The 23,188-nt window shown below is 32.3% G+C and overlaps 5 protein-coding genes across 5 annotated transcripts; 2 read left to right on the top strand and 3 right to left on the bottom strand.

Annotated features, from left to right (window-relative positions):
* Nucleotides 1–399: 399 nt before the first annotated feature.
* On the bottom strand, nt 400–15,518 carry LOC123674957 (anoctamin-5-like). Its single transcript, XM_045610145.1, has 17 exons — nt 15,373–15,518; nt 14,868–15,061; nt 14,566–14,773; nt 14,055–14,260; nt 11,835–11,995; nt 11,569–11,659; nt 10,899–11,025; nt 10,427–10,582; nt 9,604–9,747; nt 8,767–8,933; nt 8,086–8,219; nt 7,824–8,029; nt 6,304–6,403; nt 5,675–5,853; nt 3,826–4,895; nt 3,088–3,213; nt 400–2,298 (listed from the first exon to the last, which is right to left on the bottom strand). Exons 4-15 carry the CDS (start codon nt 14,174–14,176, stop codon nt 4,695–4,697), a joined length of 1,788 nt encoding a protein of 595 aa, XP_045466101.1. The 5' UTR covers nt 14,177–14,260; nt 14,566–14,773; nt 14,868–15,061; nt 15,373–15,518; the 3' UTR covers nt 400–2,298; nt 3,088–3,213; nt 3,826–4,694.
* A 289-nt stretch (nt 15,519–15,807) lies between these two features.
* LOC123674958 lies at nt 15,808–16,782 on the top strand. The gene has a single exon (XM_045610146.1). The coding sequence runs from the start codon at nt 16,059–16,061 to the stop codon at nt 16,746–16,748; it is 690 nt and encodes a 229-aa protein (XP_045466102.1). The 5' UTR covers nt 15,808–16,058; the 3' UTR covers nt 16,749–16,782.
* An 83-nt stretch (nt 16,783–16,865) lies between these two features.
* Nucleotides 16,866–18,405, bottom strand: LOC123674959 (60S ribosomal protein L24). Its single transcript, XM_045610148.1, has 4 exons — nt 18,269–18,405; nt 18,084–18,159; nt 17,751–17,998; nt 16,866–17,030 (listed from the first exon to the last, which is right to left on the bottom strand). The coding sequence occupies exons 1-4, from the start codon at nt 18,271–18,273 to the stop codon at nt 16,895–16,897; spliced, it is 465 nt and encodes a 154-aa protein (XP_045466104.1). The 5' UTR covers nt 18,274–18,405; the 3' UTR covers nt 16,866–16,894.
* Nucleotides 18,406–19,477: 1,072 nt separating this feature from the next.
* On the bottom strand, nt 19,478–21,301 carry LOC123676154 (germinal-center associated nuclear protein). The gene is made up of 7 exons (XM_045611878.1): nt 21,084–21,301; nt 20,838–21,026; nt 20,541–20,702; nt 20,242–20,472; nt 20,054–20,191; nt 19,795–19,984; nt 19,478–19,735 (listed from the first exon to the last, which is right to left on the bottom strand). The coding sequence occupies exons 1-7, from the start codon at nt 21,146–21,148 to the stop codon at nt 19,607–19,609; spliced, it is 1,104 nt and encodes a 367-aa protein (XP_045467834.1). The 5' UTR covers nt 21,149–21,301; the 3' UTR covers nt 19,478–19,606.
* A 237-nt stretch (nt 21,302–21,538) lies between these two features.
* On the top strand, nt 21,539–22,507 carry LOC123676155 (signal peptidase complex catalytic subunit SEC11A). Its single transcript, XM_045611879.1, has 4 exons — nt 21,539–21,721; nt 21,778–22,037; nt 22,118–22,295; nt 22,410–22,507. Exons 1-4 carry the CDS (start codon nt 21,668–21,670, stop codon nt 22,458–22,460), a joined length of 543 nt encoding a protein of 180 aa, XP_045467835.1. The 5' UTR covers nt 21,539–21,667; the 3' UTR covers nt 22,461–22,507.
* Nucleotides 22,508–23,188: the final 681 nt, after the last annotated feature.

Below are 23,188 nucleotides of genomic sequence, written 5' to 3'. Positions count from 1 at the left end.
TATTTTAATTCAGATGAAAATATGCCTTTATACAAATTTTAAGGTCTCTTTAATATGATTTGAAGTATACTGAATATTTATATCCCCTTTAATTCAAATGGATAGATTCTATATGAGTTCTGAGGTTTCCTTTATAAGCAGTAGTATGCACACATGAGTGACACTTATGTACCTTTTCATTGAAATGAACACCATTCATATGCTTTATGAACTTTATAATTTCTATAACAATTGTTTCGGCAACACTAATTATCAGTCAAAATGTAATCTGAAGGAGCAAGAGTGATATTTGTGGAAATTACTTTCATTTATTTTTTTACTGCCGTTATTCTTATCCACTTTTTTATTCAATTCAATACGTTTTCGTTTTTTGAATTTACTTCAAATGAAAAGCATGTATATGTATATAATTTCAGGTTTAATTTCTCAAATTAATGCATCATTTAAAATGAATAAAAAAAGTAAAAAGGTTCCAAAAAATTAAACAAATAAGAGTAGCTCTGATTTGTATATGACAATTATATAAAAAAGCTAACAATACACGATAAAAAAAAATGAAATTCACTTTTATTGCTGAAACTTACATTTGTAAGTCTTGTCCTATTTTTTCATTGAATACAATGAGTTCGGATTTTGATTTTTTTTTTGCAAATGCATATTATGAGTTTTAAGATTCCTTTCTAGCTTGCAGCATATACACATAAGTGGCACCTATGCTCATTTTTATTCAAATGATTAGCATATACATATATGCATTTTGAGGTTTCCTTTCAGGTTGGTAGCATATTCACATATGGGACATGTATATGGTTTCTTTATTTTGAGGGTATTCTTCTTGTTTGCCGGCACTCACATAAATGACCCTAAAGTTCTTTTTTATTTAAATGAGTTCAATCTATATGGGCTTTGGGGATTTTTTTCAGGTTCGCAGCATACTCGCATAAGGGACACTTATGTTGTCATTGTTTCAAATGGACACAATATACATGTTTATTGAGGTTCCCTTTATTAGCTGAAGCGTATTCACACAAGTGACACTCAAATTTTTTTTTGTTCAAATGCTTAGAATTTATATGTTTTACAAGGTTTCCTTTGAAAGCTGTATCATACCCACATAAGTGACATTTATATTCTCTTTTATTCAAATGGATTGAATTTATATGGTTTTGAAGGTTCATTTTATAGATTGAAGCAAACTCACATAAGTGACACTTATGTTCTTTTTTATTAAAATGGACTGAATCTATGTGGTTTTGGAGACTCACTTTTTGGTTCGCAGTATACTCACATAAGTGACATTTGTGTTTTTTCTCATTCAAATGAATTGAAACAATGTGGTTCTCTAGTCTGGTTTTTCTTGTTGTAGCATACTGACATAAGTGACATTTATATTTACACTCATTCAAGTGGACTGAGTCTATATGGTTTTGGAGAGATTTTTTGTAGTTTGTAGCATACTCACATAAGTGACAAACATGTTCTTTTTTATTCAAATGAATATTAGCAATATGTTTCTTGAGATCCGTCTTATGGTTTGTAGCGTGTTCACACAAGTGACAAATATAATTTTTTTTATTGTAGTGAATAGCATCTATATGTTTTTTAAGATCCACTTTTTGGCTTGCAGCATACTCACATAAGTTGCACTTATGTTCTCTTTTTTTCAAATGAACACAATCTAAATGTTTTTTCAAAACTCCTTTAAGAGGTGAACCAAAATCGCAAAAGTGACAATTATATTTTTTTTTGTCCACATGAACAGAATCTATATGTATTTTGAGGACTGATGACAAGTTTGTAGCATAATGACATAACGGACATTTATGTTCTTTTTTATTCAAATGAACTGAATCTATATGTCTTTTGAGGACCACTTTCAAAGTCGAAGCATACTCACATATGTGACATTTATGTTTTCTTAATTTCAAATGAACAGAATCAATATGTACTTTGAGATTTTCTCTACGAGCTGAAGCATATTGACATAGGTCGCACTTGTAGTTTTTTTCCTTCAAATGGACAGAATCTATATGTTTTTGGAGGTCTGATTTCAAGATTGCAGTGAACCCACAGAAGTTACACTTATGTTTCTTCATTATCAAATGGACTGATGGTTCTTCATGGTTCACTGAGACTTCATGTTGTTCTGTTTCATCGAAATTGTGAACGCTTTTGATTTCATTTCTTTCATATTCTGAAATGTATGGTTCTCTTTCATGTACGCCATTATTATCAATGAACTGTTCAACTATATCCACATCTTCAGATTTTACATTTCCAGAGATTATATTCTGAACACTAGAATGGATAATTTGTTGATTTAATGTAATAAAACACAAATGGAAATGGGTTAGCTGAAGAGGTTGTTAAAGTTCAATATATTAGTGGATCATTTTAATTATCGCAGGGTTTCAATTTTTTTCTGAAATTTTATTTGAGGTATTTTATTAATATTCAGCATGGATTAAAATAAGTTAATATAGAACAGAATAATCTTTATAAATGGCCAATTGAGTAATAGTAAAACTATACCATGAAAATATATTGATCACAAAAGGTCATTTTCACACTTATCGGAATTTTTCTTGAGAAAACAAAAAGCAGATAAAAGCAATAAATGCATGTTTGGAAGTTTCGATTTTTTCTCTTCCAATATTAAACATATACTGCTATATGTATATCTGCACAGAATCATGGAATATGAACAGTCTGCAATCAAATTCTATTTCAGATGAACCTGCAATTATAAAAAAATAATTGCCCCACTTTTTTGCAATTAACTTATCAGCTCACAAAAATTGAGTCTTTTTATTTACTTAACTTGGCGTTTCTTTAAACCTCCCTTGAAATAACCAAAAAAATAAGGAACAAATGATCCTATTCTCTGAAAAATATTTTGTGGTTCAGATGTTTATTGAATCAGAATAATAACTTTATTATTTCTCCTGTTTAAAAGCTACTTTGCTGAATTTTGTTATAATTGACCTTATCAATGTCCTATACTAACTATATTTCAGTGAAATCTGATGATTGGGAGATAAAGAAATATTATAAAACATCTTTTTTCAACAAACCAAGGATACCTACATTCCTCAGGAAATTTTTCGTGAACATTCGATTACTAAATCCTATTGTTGTTAGGATGAAATAGTTTCAGCTTCACTTCTAATGACAGATGATGTTTGAATTGATATCAGTGTTTTAACTGCGTTTCTGCAAACATCAGAAAAATGATCATCAATAGAAAGAGATTGATTATGATAGAGAGATTATTAACGGAATCAAATTGTATTATTTGAAGGAAAAAATAAAATTGTACTTTGTGGTACTCCTCTTAAACTAATCCCCTCTAATGATTCGATATGTCGATTTTCATTGCTCAAAATAACAACTTGTTTCCTGTTCGTGAGGTAGCTCTGAAAAAGTTTGAGTGGAATACCTTCAATGCCACATTTTTTAAATTTCGACAACAAGAACCTACGGTCAACGCAATCTAAGACTTCAAAAAAGTCAAGAAAGAGACCTCATGGAGTTTCTCCTTTCTTAGGGGAAAGAATTATATTTTGTAGGATGTTGAATATTGCAGTCTCTGTACTTTTGCCTTGAATTTTTGAGGATATTATATGTATATAGCTTATTTCAACTCATTTTTTATTGTTAATAATATCTGTTTTTCAGAAAATAATATTCACTTTTGCGATAAAATTAATGTTATGAAAATTATTCGTTCTAAATGAAAGGTGTTACCTCACACAACATATAAACTACTGAAAACTGGGTTGGGTTTTTAAGGTGAAGACAAAAATTAATGATATTGATACTCACTCATTAACTAATACCACTAATAATTTTCTCTTTTCACTCGTGATATTTTCAATTGCTGCTTCCTTATTTTCTATTTTAATTTCCTTGTCATGTCCTTCAAAAAATGCTAGCGACATTTCAGATCTTGATGCCATAATTTCTGATTTACAAATTCATAAATTTATTTGAAAGTAAACGGCGAGTTAACCTATTCGGAGATTTGAATCTTTAGTGTCAAAGACATAGAAAAGATATTCCTCTTGTTTGGTGTCACCCTCCAGCTTCACTAGCGCCACCAATTTGGGTCAGTTCAACGGACACTTTTGAAACGGGAAAATTGTTCTCCTTATCTCTATCCTCCATAGCCTTGCCCAAAAATGATCTACATAGCTCACAGAATTATTTGGTTTTTTCATTACTCTTATAATAATTAAATAATAATTGATGCTTTTCTTTTGGTTATCATTATCATTCACCTGGGTGTGCATATTTTTTGAATTGTCCATAAACTGTTTATAAGTTGAAATTCTTTAAAAAATACGAAGGAAATCGTTTGATATTGTCATTCAATTTGAGAAAAAATTATTTTAAATTTTTATTAGTTTTAAACTTCAAATTAATATTTCAGATATCTCAAAAACGGAATAAGCAATATAAAAAATGCAAATATTTCACATATGTTTAATATCTCCTCTTTTTCAACAAAATAGATTAAGTCTTGATAAAGGATGAGCAAAAATATCAATAAAGTATGATTATAGTCAAATGAGTAACCATATTCTTTAGATAAGTACATATTTACAAAGCAACTAATAATCATCCGAGAAAGCCACACTTAATTGGCAATGAAAAAATTATCCAAACGAGTCGTCCAAGACATCAAATAGTTTTCATTCAGATTTACTCTCATTTTCAAAAGTAACCTTTGGTTTAAACGTATTGAGACTTTTTCTTGACTGATACTGCTGATTTCTAAATTTTCTGATGACCTTCTTATTTTCAGATTGCAACGAGTTTAAATAATCTCTGACTTCTGATGAGCTATCTGGTATGAAGTGTGCTAATAATCTTGATATTACGAAAACCAAATGCTGAAAATATATAGAAATCGAATATATAATATTTATGTTGATGTATATGATATGTAGGTTGATGTGATAACAATACATGACAAGTGATGTTTGAATTTTACTGGTGTAAAAAAAGACTGTGGTAACCTGTGGAACATCATTTTAGAAACATCTACGATTCATACATCTAAAAAGGTTAAATTTATCATATGGTACTTTTTGATGTTTCTTATGAAATTTCCCCTCTAGTGCCACCAATTTAGGTCAGTTCAACGGACACTTTTGAAACAGGAAGATTAAAAGCTCTATTAGTGATGACGTCACACCGCCATTTTAGTTCTCCTGTCAGTGTTCGGAATCCAAACAAACAAATTGTCATTCAAATTAGTACGTTGTCGTTCAAGAAATTGGCTTATTTTGATAAATAAGATTATTTAAGGAACGATTTTACTATTAATTGATAGACAGAAGGCACGAGATTAATGCCAGTAAGTTCGAACTTGAAGTTCAACTAATAAACATAGCTCTATACAAAATCTGGGGAATGATACAGGATTCAAACTTACTGGTATTAACCTCGTTCTTTCTGTCTATCAATTAATACTGAAATCGTTCCTCAAATACTCTCATTTATGAAAATGAGCCAATTCCTTCAACGACAACGTACTAATTTGAATGACAATTTATTTGTTTGGATTCCGAACACTGACAGGAGAACCAAAAATGGCGGTGTGTGACGTCACACTAATAGAGCGTATAATAAATCATAGAGTGAAATTTGCATTTTTTTTTCAACATACCAGGTACAAAAAAATCATCACCCATCCAAAAAACTTGTACTCCTTATCATCTGTATGTTCTTTGTATTTTTTAATGTGTTCGGGAGGATATCTATTTCCTGGGTAATAGCAGACGCTGAAATTGTAGCTATTAGGAATTCCTGATATGAAAAGGCTCTTGTAATCCTCCATTGAAAAAGCTGAAAGAAATGTAATGTATTTAACCTCTAAATCAAGATGCATAGAATGTATTATATCATTTGGAGCAAGATACATATCTTGCTCAAAATCTGAAGGTCCATTCACAATGAACGCAATTCAAACGTAGAACATAGAGTTTGAAAGATTGGTTTTTGGACACAGAAATATAGAACAAACGTTTGTTATATAGTTCAGTGGTTTCACATTAAAGTGTAAATAAAAGAGAAAAACTTTAACCTTCTTTTCGGAATCTTTTCGCATGTGCGTGAATAGAACAAGAAATATTGGTAGTTTGAATTGACGATTTAAATATTTAGTGAGAAGTCATTCATATTTGTATAAGTAAACAATTTACAAGGTTATATTTTTATTTTTAACGTTTCGTGAGCATCAGTTGCATTTCGTTTACGGTTGATTGTAAATGAGCCTCATTCAAAGTATTTATTCACCTGAGAATTTTTTGTCCATAAAAGCTGTTATGTTATTGTCCACTGATTTCATAAAGAAGTGCATCTTCGCAAAATTCTTCGTCATTAGTGCTAACACAGCCTAAAATTTTTTATGTTGATTTATTTATTCATTTTTATTGAATTGTATAGTTTTGGATGATTTTGTTTTGTTTTCTTGTGGTTGATATAATCTTTTGTCAGATTATATTGTAATTATAGCCGAATAAATACTTCAATATCAAATAGTTTTCCACAATACTCGAATAATTTAATAAACATATTTATAATAAATAACCTTTATCAACTAAACTCGTTCATAATCGGCATATCATCTTTTAACTGTTGTTTTCGGCGGGGCAGAGTCTGAATTACGCAAACCATTGCTTTGATTGAATACACGAAAAACTCGTTTCTATCCATTTTTCAAACAACAACAAATTCGGCGTCACTCCGCCTACAATATCTAGATCCAGACTCTACTCTATATGTCCAAATAATGACACGCATCTTTTGAAGCTTGGTAACGATAACTAAAAGGCCTCTGGTACTTATTGTTTGACGTAGTAAAGGGTGTTTTTTTAGAGCTATAGAACTTTAAATTGCAATAAAACAACGATGGATTATTCGATTGACATGAATTTTATTTATCCGCAAGATAATCTTGTGGCATTACATTTCAAATATGATTTCTGGCATATGAACGCCACGGCTGGCTCGGATGTAGTCCAATCTGGACGTCCAATTTTCGATGACTTTTTTCAACATTTGTGGCCATATATAGGCAATAACACGGCGAATGTTGTCTTCCAAATGGTCAAGGGTTTGTGGCTTATCCGCATAGACCAATGACTTTACATAGCCCCACAGAATATAGTGTAGCGGTGTTAAATCACAAGATCTTGGAGGCCCATTCACAGGTCCAAAACGTGAAATTAGGCGGTCACCAAACGTGTCTTCCAATAAATCGATTGTGTCACGAGCTGTGTGACATGTTGCGCCGTCTTGTTGGAACCACAGCTCCTGGATATCATGGTTGTTCAATTCAGGAATGAAAAAGTTAGTAATCATGGCTCTATACCGATCACCATTGACTGTAACGTTCTGGCCATCATCGTTTTTGAAGAAGTACGGACCAATGATTCTACCAGCCCATAAAACGCACCAAACAGTCAGTTTTTCTGGATGTAACGGTGTTTCGACATACACTTGAGGATTAGCTTCACTCCAAATGCGGCAGTTTTATTTGTTGACGTAGCCATTCAATCAGAAGTGCGCTTCATCGCTAAACAAAATAAAATGGACGTAGTGCGCGATACCTATTCCGCACAGAACCATTATTTTCGAAATAAAATTGCACTATTTGCAAGCGTTGATTAGGCGTGAGTCTATTCATGATGAATTGCCAAACCAAACTGAGAATAAATCACTTGACAGCTGTTAAATCGGTCACCATCTTGAACAGTAATGCCAACTTAAAGTTATATACCTCGAAAAAAAACACCCGTTAGATGGAAACTCACGTTGACGGTGACCCCAAACCAGGTGAGTGCCTGCAGTATGAAATTGAACATTTCAATCCCTTCCACTTTCCGCGGTATCGGTCTCCTATAAAAATGTGTATAGGCGTAAGAATACAGTCTCATCTCCAAGAGGTTCACTATGAGCGTCAGAAGGGGAGTAAAGGGGCACACAGACGTGAAGAACAGCACCATACCATGACGGAGAACTGCAAAATATGTCATCATTCCACCCATACTACACGTGATACTGTATGGATATTACTAATTTCGATATACTGCTTCATGATGTCGTATCGCCGGAAGGCTTTCAGTATATAGTCTTTTTCCCATTGTTCATAATTCAAATCGGTGGATTGTTTTTTTCGATTGTACTTTTTCCAAACAACCATACCTATTCTGGAATGTTTACAGATGTATTATAGCAAGGTCTCAGTGCCGTGGCTTTAAGCACTAGTGATGACGTCACACACCGCCATTTTAGTTCTCCTGTCAGTTTTCGGAATCCAAACAAACAAATTGTCATTCAAATTAGTACGTTGTCGTTGAAGAAATTGGCTCATTTTGGTAAATAAGATTATTTAAGGAACGATTTTACTATTAATTGATAGACAGAAGGCACGAGATTAATGCCAATAAGTTCGAACTTGAAGTTCAACTAATAAACACGGCTTTTTACAAAATCTAGGAAATGATACAGGATTCAAACTTACTGGTATTAACGTCGTTCCTTCTGTCTATCAATTAATACTGAAATCGTTCCTCAAATACTCTTATTTATGAAAATAAGCCAATTCCTTCAACGACACCGTACTAATTTGAATGACAATTTATTTGTTTGGATTCCGAACACTGACAGAAGAACCAAAAATGGCGGTGTGTGATGTCACACTAATAGATCGTATAAAGCTAGGGATTATCAGCCGATAAAAAAAAGAGTATTTACTTGAAAGCACATTTTCCAATACATTTGAATACATGTTTGACTCCTAGAATAAATATGACCTGATCAGCTAGGTCGGCGTTACAATCTCCTAAAGAACAAGTGTCGGCTATATAGGCACCCTTTATATCGTACATTGTCTCGTCACCAGGATTCGTGAAGAATCTACCCTGAAAAACCAAGAACAAATTGATTTTATTCATCGAATCAGTTTGGATAGAAAGATTTGGAACCCATTGGGAACTCCTATACGCTCTATTAGTGTGACGTCACACACCGCCATTTTTTGTTCTCCTGTCAGTGTTCGGAATCCAAACAAAGAAATTGTCATTCAAATTAGTACGGTGTCGTAGAAGGAATTGGCTTATTTTCATAAATAAGAGTATTTGAGGAACGATTTCAGTATTAATTGATAGACAGAAGGAACGAGGTTAATACCAGTAAGTTTGAATCCTGTATCATTTCCCAGATTTTGTAAAAAGCCGTGTTTATTAGTTGAACTTCAAGTTCGAACTTACTGGCATTAATCTCGTGCCTTCTGTCTATCAATTAATAGTAAAATCGTTGCTTGAATGATCTTATTTATCAAAATACGCCAATTTCTTCAAAGACAACGTACTAATTTGAATGACAATTTGTTTGTTTGGATTCCGAACACTGACAGGAGAACTAAAATGGCGGTGTGTGACGTCATCACTAGTAGAGCGTATTGCAAATAATTATTATTTAGATTATCAGAGTTAAGGTGGCGCGAGCTCGAGCAGCCACGTGGTGGTGTTCCCTCTTAGTACGTCTTTTCTTCTTTATGTTGAAACACAATTGTTTTTGTGGATCTCTTACCTTGAAAAAGGCGATGTAAAGAATCATTGTGTAGTTGTTTGTGAATGCAAACATGAAGCACTTCAACATGAATGAGTTATCATACTGTTTTTGGGTTCTGGGGTTTTCCCAGTCCGTTAAAAATTTCGAAACGGCATTGTAGATCTGAAACATTGAAAAGGAAAAACAGATTCAGAGTATTTAGAGTAAAAATAGGACTTTATTGTTAGTACAAATTGTATATAATCAATATATGTAGAATGTGTTACATTTTGGGAAACATTTCAATGAGTGAAACAAATTGAAATAATATATAGAGGCTGTTTCGTTGGAATATTTCGAAACTGGGACGCCCACTGGATTCTAAGTGGAATTATCTATGAATACCTGTTCCAATAAATTCAATATAATTCGCATTAGCTGAGATATAGAAAATGTTTTAATATTGCGAAATTTGAAAATCACAGTAGGGCCGTATTCTACTGAATTTTCAGTACTGAGTTTCTGAAGATCATTTTCGAAACGTTTGTAATGATTGCGTAAATTTGAGCACGGATATGATCAGAAGATAACCAAGGAACCGCTCGAAGCCTACGAATTTGGGACACCATGTGCACATAGAATGCCGAACAGGAGAATCAATAAGAAAAATTGAACTTTCTCGGTGGCTCATTTGGTGAAAGCACTGGACTAGTTATTCGGAGATTGCGGGTTCGAGTCCCGCTCGAGGAGGTACTTTTTCCGGAATTAAAAAATTGTCTGTTAGCCCTAAAATATTATGCTAGGAGAATTATTTTCGTGATGAAGAATTATTTGAGCTGAAAATCGTCACCTCATCTATTACCAAGATGACAGCCACAGTGGCGCCGCTCCCAGCGAATTTACAAATCATATCGTCGTGGTGCTGGATGATATCGAACAACTCGTACTTATGTATTAGGATTTTGAGCTCCATTTTCATCATTATAACCAGAATCTCCAGGGCGAACACACAACAGATCTGTGAAATAATAATTTCTTGTAGGAAAATTATTTAAACAACACTGCGCATTATTTTTTGACATTTTTTATGTCATTTATGTTCCGGAGGTTATGTTGTTCTTACACACTTCAACAAATTGTTAAATTGTTTATTCAAAATCAGTCGTATCGTAAACAATTTTGAAAATCGTACCAAGTACGACCCAGTACTTGGTACTGGTACTTTTGTATCGTGTAAAGAAAATGTGATTATAGCTTGTGACCTCATCACTACTGTAGCTGCTGTACCTAAATACTAAGCTGTCAGAAATATATATTTATAATATAAATATTACCAATAAAACAACAGAAGTGGCAGAAAGGAAGACTCTAGCTACTACATCTGGTGTGGACATGGCAGGTTCTAATTCGTTCTCAAACGGAGATACCACAAGCAGTTTCGCTCGCTTTTCATAGCCTGTTCTGGAATTAATCATATAATATTTAGTTATTGTTTCATAGCACTTCAATTAATGTATGTATACATATATGTAGTTTACATTTGTTTTAATTTTATTGTTGGCTATTTTGACAACCTCAAAACTAAGAATCGGAAGAATAATCAATCGTTCTCTATGAACGAGCATAGAAAAAATCACAACAATCCCGGATGAACTAACCAAACCTGAGCCTTCTTTCTCTCAAAACAGTCAGTACCACAGATTACAGATAAATGAAATGGTCTTTGGCCATCCAAACTCCATTTGAATTGCTCAATATTTTGTGAATAAATTCCAAATAATTATAGTTCAGATCTCGACCGCTTGAGGGAGCTATGTTTCGTCTTTAGCTTAGCTCTCAAAGGCGTATCAAGCACAGCGAAAATATCTTAGAGTCGTATTTTGTAGGAAACGAGAATTATGAATTCTCAAATTTTTATGAGACGTTTTCACTGTTACGATGAGTTTTATTTGAAGACCTCAATATAAATTCGAATGAAACCGGCTGAATTTAGGTAAAACTCACCTGATTTCCAGATCATTTCCCATATCATTCAAATTCCATCTCAGCCTGTACAAGTTCTGCCTCCTTTTCCATATCTCAATGAAAATCGTACCTTTAAGTTTAACAGCAAGATGAATTTCGAATTATAAATAATTCAAGCCTACCATTACTTGCAATTGTGTATGGTAACGTCTCAAAGTTGAACAACTAGTGTTAAAAAATTGCAAGATGGCAGTGGTTCTAACCTCACTAAAATGGATCGTTAGATCAATGTTTTGCGTACTTACCCCATAATGAGATGCAGACACCTAGCACAAACATTTCGGCGTTATCAAACGTTTGAAGGACTCTAAAATGGATGCCACAGTAGGTTTTCATTTGTCTAGGCTCACAAATCTCAGGGTTACAGGTGGGACACATGAACTTTTCACTGGAGCAGATATAATCCCTGTAACAGAAAATATTCTACCAGTTGGCAGGGCACTATGCTTCTAAAAAATCAGCGAGGTATTGAGATCCCGGTAATTTCACGTTTGCGCATGCTCAATATCTGGAAAAGTTGAAATTCCAAAGGGAGCTATCTACAATCCTGACAGGATATCAACACCGAATTCCGTTGAAATTGTTAAAGAATTGTAGAAATTAAGGCTATAGCAATGATTTGCGAGAAATATTTCTGTTTTATTTGTTGTTATTGATTCTTTTGAATTTTTATTTTTGATATTTTTTACGTCTTTAATTGGTTGAAGTTGATTTATATTAAGAATGGATGTTGATGTAAAGATACCAAACACATAATTGCAAATAATTATTAGTTAGATTATCAGAGTTCAGGTGGCGCGAGTTCGAGATTGCCAATACCTTCCTTTGGTTCCGTAGGTGGCGCTATTATAATAGGTCTTATACGCTCTATTAGTGATGACGTCCAGTGCTGCCAACCCTACCTAAATTTAGGTAGATCTACCTAAATTCGAACTAATCTACCTATCTACCTTTTTTGAGCTCGATCTACCTTAATTCAGCTCCGCGCGAACTTTACGGTTTTAGATCAACGACAAACCGTTTTACCAGTAACAGTAACGTGACTATGAAAAAAACTATTCCTTATTAAAGCTCTCACATCGTAATTTTTACGCACGCCATTGGATACAAAGATCTGCGGAGATCAGCGGCGGAGTTTCAGAAACATACAGATGCAAAGAAAGGACCGAAATGGGTAATAAACTAATAAATAACGATGGCTGCGCCTCAATACGCACTTGCTTGATAGAAAAATAGCGATGGTAAATATGGTTGCATGTACGTAGGAATAAAAGATAGCTTCGTATTGCTCGCAGATTAATGGAATCGATCCTTATGCTTAAAAAAAACAGAATAAAGTAAGATCGTCGAAAGGAATGAGATGAGACCGTCTGAATGCATCGAAGGCTGCCGTCGGGAAGCAATAAAAGACCCTTTTGGGTGTTAAAATAATAAAAGTTTTTATACAACAAGCGTTTTCTTGCAAATTACCCACATCTGTTGAAATGAAATATTTGAAAGACTATTTATTCTTTCGTGTTCAACTAGTTCAAGTAGTAAAGTAATTTTAAATTATTACATAAATATATTTCTTACTTTATATTTTATTGTTTTTAAATTTTTTTTATTATGTAAATTCTTATATTTTTTTATTAATTCATCAATATTTATCATTAATAAAGTATAATACTATGGACTCAGTTCTTTCGAAACTCCTAAAAATAAAGGAAAAAATAATCTACCTAAATTTGGCAACATCTACCTAAATTTCGAACCTCTATCTACCTTTATTTGAGCTCAGTGGGTTGGCAGCACTGATGACGTCACACACCACCATTTTAGTTCTCCTGTCAGTGTTCGGAATCCAAACAAACAAATTGTCATTCAAATTAGTACGTTGTCGTTGAAGAAATTGGCTTATTTCGATAAATAAGATTATTTAAGGAACGATTTTACTATTAATTGATAGACAGAAGGCACGAGATTAATGCCAGTAAGTTCGAACTTAAAGTTCAACTAATAAACACGGCTTTATACAAAATCTAGTGAATGATACAGGATTCAAACTTACTGGTATTAGCCTCGTTCCTTCTGTCTATCAATTAATAATGAAATCCATTCTCAAATACTCTTATTTATGAAAATAAGCCAATTCCTTCAACGACACCGTACTAATTTGAATGACAATTTATTTGTTTGGATTCCGAACACTGGCAGGAGAACCAAAAATGTGACGGTGTGTGCCGTCACACTAATAGAGCGTATTTCCGTGGAAACGACAGAGACGGTTGATGTCAGTGCCATAGGAAACGATGCGGACAATCAACTGAAGTATCGGCAATCTCTGCTGAATCCAAGAAAGCAGGTTACTCCAAAACTCACCAGCATTATCTTACAGTGGGACGCACCCGCATTTGCTTGTATATCTGATCGACAATAAGAGTAAGTAAGTAAGTAAGTAAGTAAGAAGTAACCTCAATATTCACCTTATCGCCTTCGAACTACTTGATTCCACAGAGATTCCTAAAATGTAGAAGAACATCCCCAATCCACTAGCTACTAACTGCATCTCAATGGTGAGTTGCAAATAACAGTAAAGGAAGGCCATCTCAGGACCAAAATACTTCTCAATTGCATTCAACGGTTGTATTTTCACTAAATTTCTTAGTCCTGACCAATATCGAGACAGTAACTGGGGAATAACATATAACAGCAAAAAAATGGAATTAAATGAAGGATTTATAAAGTCCCCTAAACTATAGTGCCTTGTAGAACTCTTGCTTATTTGTAGTTCAAATCAAATTAAGCAAAATTAACTTTTTTAGATGGTTATCATGGGGCCTTTTTTCAAAAGTTATTTCTTTATTCCGACGTGCACAAATTGAAAGTGAAGGAAAGACACAGTAAAAAACCTACAAGGTTTTTTCCATTGAAGCTTCTGATAGCTCTTACAAAGGCTTAGAAGAGTCAGGATCAATATCAGCAATAATTATATACCTGTCTTTCAGTTAGAGGTCCTTCTTCTGTCCACTCTGAATTTCCCTCATGAAGAGGAAATATAGCTTTGACGACCCCCAAATTCAAAATTCTTTCAATACCTCGTTCATCTATGCCCTTACCAAATCTAACATTTGCTAGAGCAATATAGGACAAAAGAATTCTTTCAGCTTGTGTTAAGGGAGATTCCACAGCACTAGTAATTTCTCTGATACCATGAAAATATAAGCATTTTTTTCAAATGAAATTATATTGTTGATTAGTGTTATTGTACGGTCTGCACTAAATGTAGACTCTCATACCTGAATCTTTTCCAAATTGAGTTTTCAGGTTTGGGAAGTGTTAAAGGAGTATGTATGCAACCGCACCATTGAAGATAATCGCCAATCTGGGGTGATTTACTTTTATAGCCTATTTCTATATATTGTAAATTTGCATATTCTTCCAAAATAAAACTAGGTATATGAATCTTTAGGCAGCGGAGGTCTTCTTTATCCTGAAAAAACTATCTGCTAATTTTCATTCGTTGAAAATATATTCTATGGTTAAAACAACGGTTTATGCAATCATAGATATGTTATAAACAATGACGTTTACATCTATGCTCGTGATAGATATATATGGTTGCATTTTAATTTCAAAATGAGCTCTTGAACTTGAAAGATTGAATTTTGGATTGCAATCACAACAGAATACAATTATTGATGAATCGAAACCATAAAAGTAATGATCAAACGATCAAAAAAGAGGACATAATTTCTAGCTGAGAGAATATAGGAGGGAAAAAATATATCGAAAAATCCTTACTATGCTTTCTGAAAATTCGTAATCAACATTGAACCCATCCAAATCAGCTAACAAATTTTCGAATATTCTCTTGAAGAAACGTCTTTTCGTTACCTCTTTGTTGCTGTATACAATAACATAATCTATTTGAGATAGTCCATCACTCAGGTATAGATCTGAAAAATCCATTTAATCATTAAAATTAACACAGAAAATAAAAAAATTTTGTCTATTATGTTAGTTGCCAAAATGACATCGTTCAGAAAATAAATTATTGGAGTTTTTTCCTTTTCTTAAGTGAATTCTTCCTTCAGTGTGAGCTGTAGATATGTGATTAATTTCTCATCAATTTCAAATTGATGTATGTAGACTGAATGGGAAGTGATATTTTATGATGAAATTTGTTTAGCATTATAAGGATACCTTTTCAATAATTCATATCTATCCCATAACTTTTCAGGATATTTTTTTATTGGAATAAATTGCAGTTCTCAAATATTAACCTCTGTATATAATTTTTTTTAAGTCTTCAAGTTGCTTAATATTGAACATGAACAATCACAAAATGCTAGTTATAATATATAGGGATCCAACAATGGAACATAATCTGCCATATTTTTAAATATTTTTTCCTCAGTGAGCTACTTTGTGACATATCACGATTCATTTGACTCATGTAAAGAAGTACTTTTTTCAACCTTTTTGAAATGGATGATAACGATGATTACTCTGAAATTTCAACAGACTTCAAAGAAGATGAAGACTCAGGACAACTACTCGATGCGTCAGATTCAGAGTTGGACATCGCAATAAATGAAGAACTGATTTCAAAAAGTCAAGAGGAAATAAAGAAACGTATGGCTTCCCTCAGCCTTCTCATTTCCGGACTGAAAGAGCAGCTTAGGAACGAAAAAGTACTTTGGAGACAAGAAATCGAACAAGTTATCAACTACCAAAACAGTTTCATGGCTCAATCACTCTATTTCCCTTCCACTGGTTACTGTAACATGACATGGGAAGAACCTACAGATTTTCCAAAAAAAATTTGCAATATGTCTCGAAGTGACGAAGATATACCTGCAAAATACAACGATTTTAGGTACAGGCACTTAAAACTCACAAATTGCCGAAGGGAAATGGAGATTGAAAATTATAAAAGGAAATTACTTGAAGTTGAAAGTATGTGCACTATGGAATTAAACAGAGTGAAGAATAGTGTTCAGAGTCTCCAGGTTCTGCAACAAGTTGCAGCTGAGTGGGATCAAGCTTCTGGAGATACAGGTCATAAACCAGTTCTTCACAAGTCTATACAATCACCTGATGAAGGAGATGAAAATTCTTTGAAAAGTAGCGGAGATTTCACTAGTCCAATATCAGAATCTCATTTTGAAGCATGATTTCCTTTAGTGAATAAAAATATATTTTCAAGTAGTTCTGAATTATTTTGTCATCAGATATTTGAAGAATTTCAGTAAGAATTCCAAGAAGTGATTAAATAAATGAAACACAACTTAAACACAAGATTTTATTTAAGGATCTTAAATTAACGTTTGCCTCCAACACGAGGTGCAGCCTTTGCTACATTCTTGGCTGCTTTCTGTTTAGGTGCAGCTTTGGGTTTAGGTGGAGCGGCAGCCTTCTTGGTAGCCTTTTGGCTCTTCTTCTGCTCTTTGGCAGCCCTGTAAAGAGAAAGTTGAATAATGCAAACATTGAAAACATATGGAATGATTTTACTTTATATATTATTGACATTTTCAAGATGAAGACGCTACTGATGGCTATTATACTTCTGGGAAAACGATTATAACCCTTTCACTGTATTTGTTCCTCCATAAGGACATAGACAATCACATCTAGTGCATTTGTAGCTCCAATGCATTTTACTCAAATCTTACACCGAGTGGATTAAAGGCAGTCAGACTACATGAAATTTGTAAGGTGATTTTTTTTTGCACGATCACAGAATATCATTAGTCATTAAAGATGATTTTGAATTCTTTTGATTTTGTGTTGTTCTGAATCTCATAAAAATTAAGAGTAAAGTTGGTGAAATTATATGACAACTATTGAAGAGATCTTCAGCCAACTAATGCACATAAGACATTTTAATTAGTTTACGCTCAAAATATCGTTAAAAGTTCAAAGGAAATTGTAATACAAGCGATAATACCAATGTAACAAATTGCCAATTGTCCACAATTGAATATTACTAAAGTCTCTGGATTGTCTAATATAGTTTCATAAATACATGAGACTTAATCAAATGGTTGAAAATAAATCAACATGTATTCGCCTATCACAACATTGGATTCATAGTTCCAACCAATTTTTATGATAATCAAACCCCATCTATAAATGATGAAAATGTCATTCCATGTAAGAGTTTTTTTTTAACCAACCTGATGGCTTGTTCTCTCTGAGCTTGCCTCACTTCAGGCCTTTGATTTCTCCTAGCCATAATGTCATTCAAAGAAGCTCCTACAATAGCCCTTTGGAATTTTTGAGTCCTCCTGGTACGTTTTTTGGTAGTTTCCTCCTCTTGACCCTTCTTATGTTTCCTTCTGTAGAGGATGGTCCATGTTACTTTCCTTGGATTCCTCCTCATCAAATGAGCCCTCTCACATTTTGAGTTCAAGAATGTGTAATTCTAAAATCCAAACAAGGGATCATGAAATTACGAAGAGGGTAATGAAATATTAGATATGCAATCTAAGATGAATGATTCTATTTACCTTTCCATCTACCTTAACCAAGGTTTTACCATGGCCAGGGTAAATTTTATACCCACTGTAGGCGCAGAGTCCGATTCTGAAAATATCATATTCATATTAACTGTTTGCAATTCAAAGCTAAAATACTAGAATTTACATAGTGATTAAAAGAGGGATTTTCGAAATAATATCGGATTTATACTTACTTCATTTTAACTTTTAGCTGTAAACTTAACACCTAAATGAAAAGAGAACGCGCTCAGTAAAGGACATCTGTCATTAGTATTGGAACACAGAGTGTTCAAAATTATTACACCATGATCCAATGTAGCCAAAAGAAAAAACTTGACTTCCAATAAAAAAAATTATTACTGAAAAAAGTAAAAAGTTATGTTAGAATATTATTATTTATACTATTATGGTTCAATAAACAGGTAATATCAAAACATTAAATTAGAAAAGTAATTTATTCGAAATACTGAATTCTATGACACTGATAAGTGGCAAAATTTAAAAAATATTGGAATTTTTACCACCATTTTTCAGAAATATTTCCATTTATGTTTCAAAATTTTTTTAATGCATTAATGAGGTAGAAGAAACATTAAAAACTATTTAATTACAACTAACATTTAGTGTAAATATTTCTCTAACTAATCGAACATCCTGGTTGTTAACCCTAATTATGCAGAGAAAATCAGTATTAATTACTCGCGGTTCACGCTATTTGTAATTAGTTGTATTCTGAAGTAAATTTTGGAGTATTACCAATGTTTTAATATTGCTTAATAAGACACTCTAGGAATTTCCTTTGTCTATGCTCATTTGTTAATACAAACAAACAATACAAACATGAGAATGTAGCAATTTTTGAAGTTACAATTTTAAAATGATGAACATATCTCTAACATTTGAAGTCTTACTATATCTGAATTCTCATTATTTTGGTTTTTTTGCTTTTTGCGAATTATTGATGTTTGCAGTAAAATACTTCAATAGAAATAATAACTTCGAAAGATATCAAACAGACTTCAGTATCTTTTCATTTATATGTATCATAGAAGTATTTAGAATTATTTTGGCGCGAAGAGGAAATCTTACTGATAAAAGTGAGTTAACTCATTAAAATCACAGTTTATAATACATGACAACTTTTTCAGAATGGACAGTGTTTATAGCTCTACTACTGACGATTCCTTCAGGTGCTGGAATATTGTTTCTAGTATTTTTGCAAACAACCATACTTAGATTTGAATATACCCTTTGCTTCATTCAACTTGCTATGGAAATATTGGAAATCGTAAATGGCATATTGATATTGTTGCCCTTTAATAAAACTTCCCAATATTACTAGTGATAGCATCTTGTATTTGAGAAATTGGAGTTATTAAATTTATAAATGAAAGTATTAAGAATGTCTTTAAAATTTGTATGTAATAAAAAAATGTACATAGAATAAGATTTCTTTGAGGAAATTTGTATATTTAAGATATAAAACAACTAAATATTCATTACAAAAAAAAATAATATTATAAAATCACAGCCTAATATATATCAATCTTAGTCATTTTCTTGACTAAATCAACAGTAGGGTCTTCTCCAAACATTAGCATTGAAGATTCATCTATTTTCTCGAAAATGTCTTCTAAAAAGGAAACTTTTGTAGGTGGAATCTAAAAACATAAAGACAACATACATATAATGAAAAAATTTTTGAGGTGAGATTATTTACTTCATCCATGGAGTTCTTGAAAGAATTCTTATTAAAACAAATACATTTTTCATTCATATCTAGGCCATAGTATTTACAATCTTTCTGGAGATCATTTTCTGATTCGTAAATCAATAGTTCTTTCAGATCTTTTGATGGAAATGTTTGGTTTTTACTGGTATAAGCAACAGACATAATTTGCAGTGCTCTCCTAAAATACAGAACGGTTCATCATTTAACTCATTGCGATTTTCACAATGAAGGAATTATAAGTTATTACCTTCTGATGATTGGCAGGTTTAATATGGCTACACTTGCAAGTAACGGTGTTAAATCTAAAATATATCTACATACTTTCACGTAATTGTTCCTCATATAGTTCACAGCCATTAAAGTAACAATTTTAACAAATGGGGAACTGAAATTAACAAATTTACAACTGAAAAAAAACTGCCTTTAAAATATTACCTCCACTTTTTTTGTAAACAGATCATTCTGAAGAGAGTTTCCTCATTACCTAAGTTCAAGGCGATATTAAGAGCTTCAAAAAATGGTCTTGATGAATTTATGTGCTTTCTAAATCCCTCATCATATTCTTCTGATGTATGGTCATACAAAATTAATAGGTTATTCAAGCACTCCTGAAGTGTTTTTTTATTCAGGTGTGGATCAAATCTATTTATGTCTTCTTCACATAGTCTAAAATTGATATAATTTTATTTCACAAATAAACATTTATTTTATAAATGAATACAAGTGTTACATACTTATATGCAGCGTATGCATGAAACCTAACCATAGGCTCCAATAAAGTTATTGCATATGCTCGAGAAATATTCTGTATGATCATATCTTGTCTGATAGCTCTTAATCTATCAGCTATAAAATCATATTTCATCAACCAAGAATATCTTTCATCTTGAATCACCCTGAAAATAAATTAGCAGTCTGTAATAAATTCAAATATATTATATTTCTGGTAGAATTTACTATTCCAAATATTACATAAAATTTTTTACTTTAAGTTAAGCCTTATATACCTCCTACTCACTCATATTCCTTACTTTTCAAGTAAATAATTGACGGTTTTCAAAAGGACTTCTGGTGGTCGTAGGTAATTTTCGTTTGTCATAAATTTTCCAGCAGCAGATCTGTTATACATTTTTACAACTCGTTGTGGGTCGGCTAAAGGATTTTTCTTTTCTGTCCCCGGCACCATTTCAAATAAGTGGAGTAATTTTTCTTTTTGTCTCCTTTCGAAACATATATAATTGATATACATAAAACGATTACATAAACACATTACTCACATCTCCATCTCATCTTTAGGACACATTGTTCTGCATTTTCCAACTGCATATTTTGTATTCATCATTTCAAAAATATAAATGGTGTAGGTGAGAAATTCTCGATTATAATATGATGGCAGTGCAAAGTTAATGTAGAGAATTTTTTAGATTATGAGATTTTCATATCACATTTAACTATTTTAGTGATTATCAATTTTTTTTTTTTGTTAATTGATTTATGAACTACAGAACACTTGAAAACATCTTAAGCCCAGACTAAATAAAAAAAAACTACTGAACAAGATAACATATAATCGATATAACCAATTTGAATTGATGGTGAAAATTTTCATCTGAAAAAAATGGATTATTATATTATTTCTCAATGATTCAGTAAATTATTATTGATATTCACAATTTTCATTTGTGGTCCAGTCAGAGCTTTAAATTGTTGGAAATCAAATGTCAAACTAGTATCGATACTCGTCGAACCATCATTGGTTGACGTGTATGGCATACGTCCTTAGATTCGGCTTTAAATTTTTATGATTAAATAGTTTATTTTGCATTGAAACTGAAATATATTAGAATATATAAACAACAAAATGGAAGTCGCGACGTCTTTATTTGATGATGTGAAACGTATGAATAAAAGACAGGTGAGGTGTGAGAAATACATAACATATTTCGATTCACATACTCTATCAAATTCTAGTTTATTTACCAAGTCTTGAGTTTTGGAATGATAGTATCATCAGCACTGATGATATGGAAAGGTCTTATGGTAGTAACTGGTAGTGAAAGTCCTATCGTTGTAGTATTATCTGGTAGTATGGAGCCTGCATTCCACAGAGGAGACTTATTGTTTCTAACGAATTACCCTGAAGAGCCAGTTCGTGTGGGTGAAATTGTAGTATTCAAAGTTGAAGGAAGAGATATTCCAATAGTTCATAGAGTTTTGAAGTTACATGAGAAGTGAGATATTCACATAATTAAAGCTACATCCATTATCCATATATTTGGGCTTTGATGCCAAAAAAATGATTTCCTTGCAGGGAGAATGGTACAATTAAATTCCTCACGAAAGGAGACAATAATAGTGTAGATGATAGAGGACTTTATGCCCCAGGCCAGCTGTGGTTAACTAAGAACGATGTTGTAGGAAGAGCTCGTGGATTTTTACCATATGTAGGAATGGTGACCATTATGATGAACGAATATCCTAATTTTAAGGTAATGTTTGGAAATAATAATTGTTTTTATTATCGATTATTTGTATATTTTTCAATAATTGTTTCAAATTTTATTGTGAATTAGGATATAGTTTCAATGCTTTCTTTTTTTCAGATCGGTGTCCTTGCTTGTTTGGCATTTTACGTCCTTATTCACAGAGAATAAGTATCAGTTTTGTATTTATTACTTTAAATATAAAAATTGTTCACACATTATGCATTTATCTTGTGTACCTGTATTGAAATTTCTCTCTGAAAATTTTATAGAGATTAAAATAAGTTTTCATATGGAGAGTTTGATTTACAAATACTTCAACAGTCTGCCTCTGACAAAGGTACTCTCTACTGCGAAAGTTCATTGCTCAAGGAAGAATCAACTGTTTGATTTACAAATACTTCAACAGTTTGCCTCTGACAAAGGTACTCTCTACTGCGAAAGTTCATTGCTCAAGGAAGAATCAACTGTTTCTGTTTTGATGGTTTTCAAATTTAATTAAGTGTGATTACAATGTATTTTTCCAGAGATGTTTGAAGTTTTCATTTGAAATGTTAGAAATATATTAGAATACTAGCGTTGCCTTTTATATTTCGGGAATAGATAGATATCATTGGAACGGCTTCTTTGATTCTCAAAAAAACCTCCATTAAAAAAAAACATTAAATGCTGAATCAGGACACTTGTGGATTTTTTTTTACCAGGAGCATTTGATGTATGAATTGCGTCAAGTTTTAGATTCATATAATTTTTGCTTGGATAATATATATATTTATAGAAAAAATTCGAACTAAATCAAACTGAACAAATCCAAGCTGAAATAGGTTTGAAAATGAACATTTGAATATATATATATATATATATATATATATATATATATATATATATATATATAAATT

This window comes from Harmonia axyridis, chromosome 3 (genome assembly GCF_914767665.1).
Source record: "Harmonia axyridis chromosome 3, icHarAxyr1.1, whole genome shotgun sequence".
NCBI lineage: Eukaryota > Metazoa > Arthropoda > Insecta > Coleoptera > Coccinellidae > Harmonia > Harmonia axyridis.
This window is presented reverse-complemented; position numbering and strand designations above follow the sequence as displayed.